Source organism: Nicotiana tabacum, chromosome 8 (assembly GCF_000715075.1).
Source record: "Nicotiana tabacum cultivar K326 chromosome 8, ASM71507v2, whole genome shotgun sequence".
NCBI lineage: Eukaryota > Viridiplantae > Streptophyta > Magnoliopsida > Solanales > Solanaceae > Nicotiana > Nicotiana tabacum.
The window spans coordinates 117,420,622-117,423,127 of record NC_134087.1 but is presented as its reverse complement, the minus strand read 5'-3'; the positions used below and the strand labels follow the sequence as shown (position 1 = coordinate 117,423,127).

Sequence of the window (2,506 nt, the reverse complement as noted above, 5' to 3'; positions counted from 1 at the left end):
CTATCTTTATTCCGTTTTGTATTAGTTTTGGTTCAGACTATGTTGTCTTTTTCATATTTCTAGACGAGTTGTAGTTGCTCATGAATAGTGACACCCCGATGTCGGGCTGTATTTTGTTTCCACACTGTTTTATCCTACCTTATACTATGGGATTTTAGCTTATTAATGTATTTAAATGACTTATTATAATGGTTTGGTTGGATTTGGGGTTTGTGTCGGTTGGCCTAGTTTTATGATAGGCGCCATCATGACCGGGTCCGTTTTAAAGTGACAAATATTGAACCCTCTTTTAAATTGGGTTGGGTCAATCCTCTTTTAATTAGGTCGGGTCGGATTAGGTCAGTCCTTTTTTAATTGCGTCAATATTTATTAGATAATAAATAATAAATATGGAGTAAAAGATTATTTGTACTTTTCGGCAATTGTGATTTTTGTGTGAGTAGGCAATAGTCTCGTGATTTTTAAGTTAGAAAATGTAGTTATATGATTTAGGTGATAAAAAATTTGAATTATATGACTATTTGTCAAATTTACCCCCGATTTAACTTCAGACAAAGGGCTAAATGATGAGAGTTAAAAGGTACCCTTCCTAAAAGGTGATGTGTTGAACCTCTTCAATTGTGTTATCTTCAATTGTCGTTAAGAGGTTACTTTTTAGAGTTAATTTGTATATAATGATACATTTGGTTGAAACAAGTTTTGTTTTTGACCAAAAAAAAGTTAAAAATAAAATAAAATAAAAAACTACAGACGGACTTCTGGTACTTTATCATAAGTAGGGTGCTTTTCTCGTTATTATTCCAATAGTCACACATGTGAATGCTACTAAAGATGTTCAAAATATAATATAAGAGTGAACTTTACAAAGTCAAAAACTCTGAGAAGTTCAAGTCAGAAACATAACGGGATTCTCATTTTCTAGCAGTCAACAGTTAAAGAGAAAGTCTGAGGAGAACCCCCAAAACAAAATGGTAACTGCATAAATAAAAATAAAATAGCAACAGGAGACTATTGCATAAGTAGGCTTCTAATTAGAGCTGCTTGGGTAGTGTCTGAAGTTTCCAAGAGTTCAGATAATCTGTCACTCAGATCATCAACTTCTCTGTGTAGGCTTCTTATGTAGTTGCATGTCTCTTGCAAGACTCTAGCTGCTGAAACCTGCACCAAATTAAGCCAAAATAAGTATATTATAACTCTATGTTTTAAACAAATAAATATATTACTCAGATCAGAAAATTAAGTTTAGTAAGTTCAACAAATCAAGTAACAAAAAAAATGATATGTAGGAATTTCCTATAAGATCTTATTTGTATTTGGGATCCAATGTTCCAAACCCAAGATTATTATAAAACCAATAAAATCTCACGAACCACTACACATTAATGAATTTTACTAATTTCAAGAGGAAATCACAAGAAATAAAGATTACTTCTTACACATATCTTTTCAATGATTACTTTCATTTTTTTTCAATCACAAATAACAGATGCCTCCGCTTATTTTAGAGTTTGTTCCCTCATTATATTGTGCCAAAAAAAAGGTTAGAAGGAGGGTGGGTGGGGTGGACCTACATTGTTACAAGGAGTTCAGTATACAGTATCCCCTGAACATATCCTAAAATTTTATTGTTTAGATAGGTAAATTACATCTTAAATTAGTACTATTACTTATTGAATTTTATTGACGCAAGAATGTTTCAAGAGCAAATGCTTAAGAAATTGATGAAAATTTGTGCAAGGTCTTATGTGCAAGTTCCATTAGAACCATCACTTTGTTATAAGTTTCTTGAATCCTCCTGGTGAAAACCCTGAGTCACCTTCTAAGGGCAAGCAGCCGCAAGGGTTTTAGATGGCGGTGGAGGTGAGCATTTGTGGATTAATTATTTGAGTACATACGAAATTAGACCTACAATAACTTAAATTAAATTACCTTGTCAGAGGACCTATTCTGGAGCTCAGGAAGAACCTGTTGCAACTTTGAAACAAGATCATTGATTTGGTCCTCACTTATTCTTGAACCTCCTGAATGTCTTGATCTTGACCTTCTGCTAGACATATTTCAAATACTTAGCTTGTTCAATATATGTCTCGAAATAAGAAACAAGAAGCAGTTAAAATCTGTATGAACAAATCAGAGGTGATTGATAAAGTGTGTGCAATGTGGAATAAAATCAGAGAAGAAGTTATGGAGAGTGTCAAAATGGTGCATAAAAAGAGTAGACAAGTGCACTGAAGAAATGAGTGCGCTTAGCTTGTCTTTAAATAGGGTTTTGGGAGAGAGAGAGAAGAATCAATTTTCTAGAGATCTGCCCTTCTATATAGCTAGCTATTTTTCTTCTTACTGTTAATTTCTTTTTCTTTTTCCTTTTTTTTCTGTGGTTGAGCTAAAGTTGGATTTTATGAACAATTAGCTAAGCTAGCAATTTCTATGCATCCATCCCGACTCCGAGGGGTTGGCGTGGTTGCGGCGTTCTATTGCTCTCTCTTAATGTGTGTAAGTGTACGTG

The 2,506-nt window shown here is 33.6% G+C and overlaps 1 protein-coding gene across 1 annotated transcript; it reads right to left on the bottom strand.

The window, feature by feature from the left end:
- Positions 1-786: 786 nt before the first annotated feature.
- LOC107810025 (transcription factor PRE3-like) lies at positions 787-2,279 on the bottom strand. Its single transcript, XM_016634747.2, has 2 exons — positions 1,930-2,279; positions 787-1,158 (listed from the first exon to the last, which is right to left on the bottom strand). The coding sequence occupies exons 1-2, from the start codon at positions 2,053-2,055 to the stop codon at positions 1,009-1,011; spliced, it is 276 nt and encodes a 91-aa protein (XP_016490233.1). The 5' UTR covers positions 2,056-2,279; the 3' UTR covers positions 787-1,008.
- Positions 2,280-2,506: the final 227 nt, after the last annotated feature.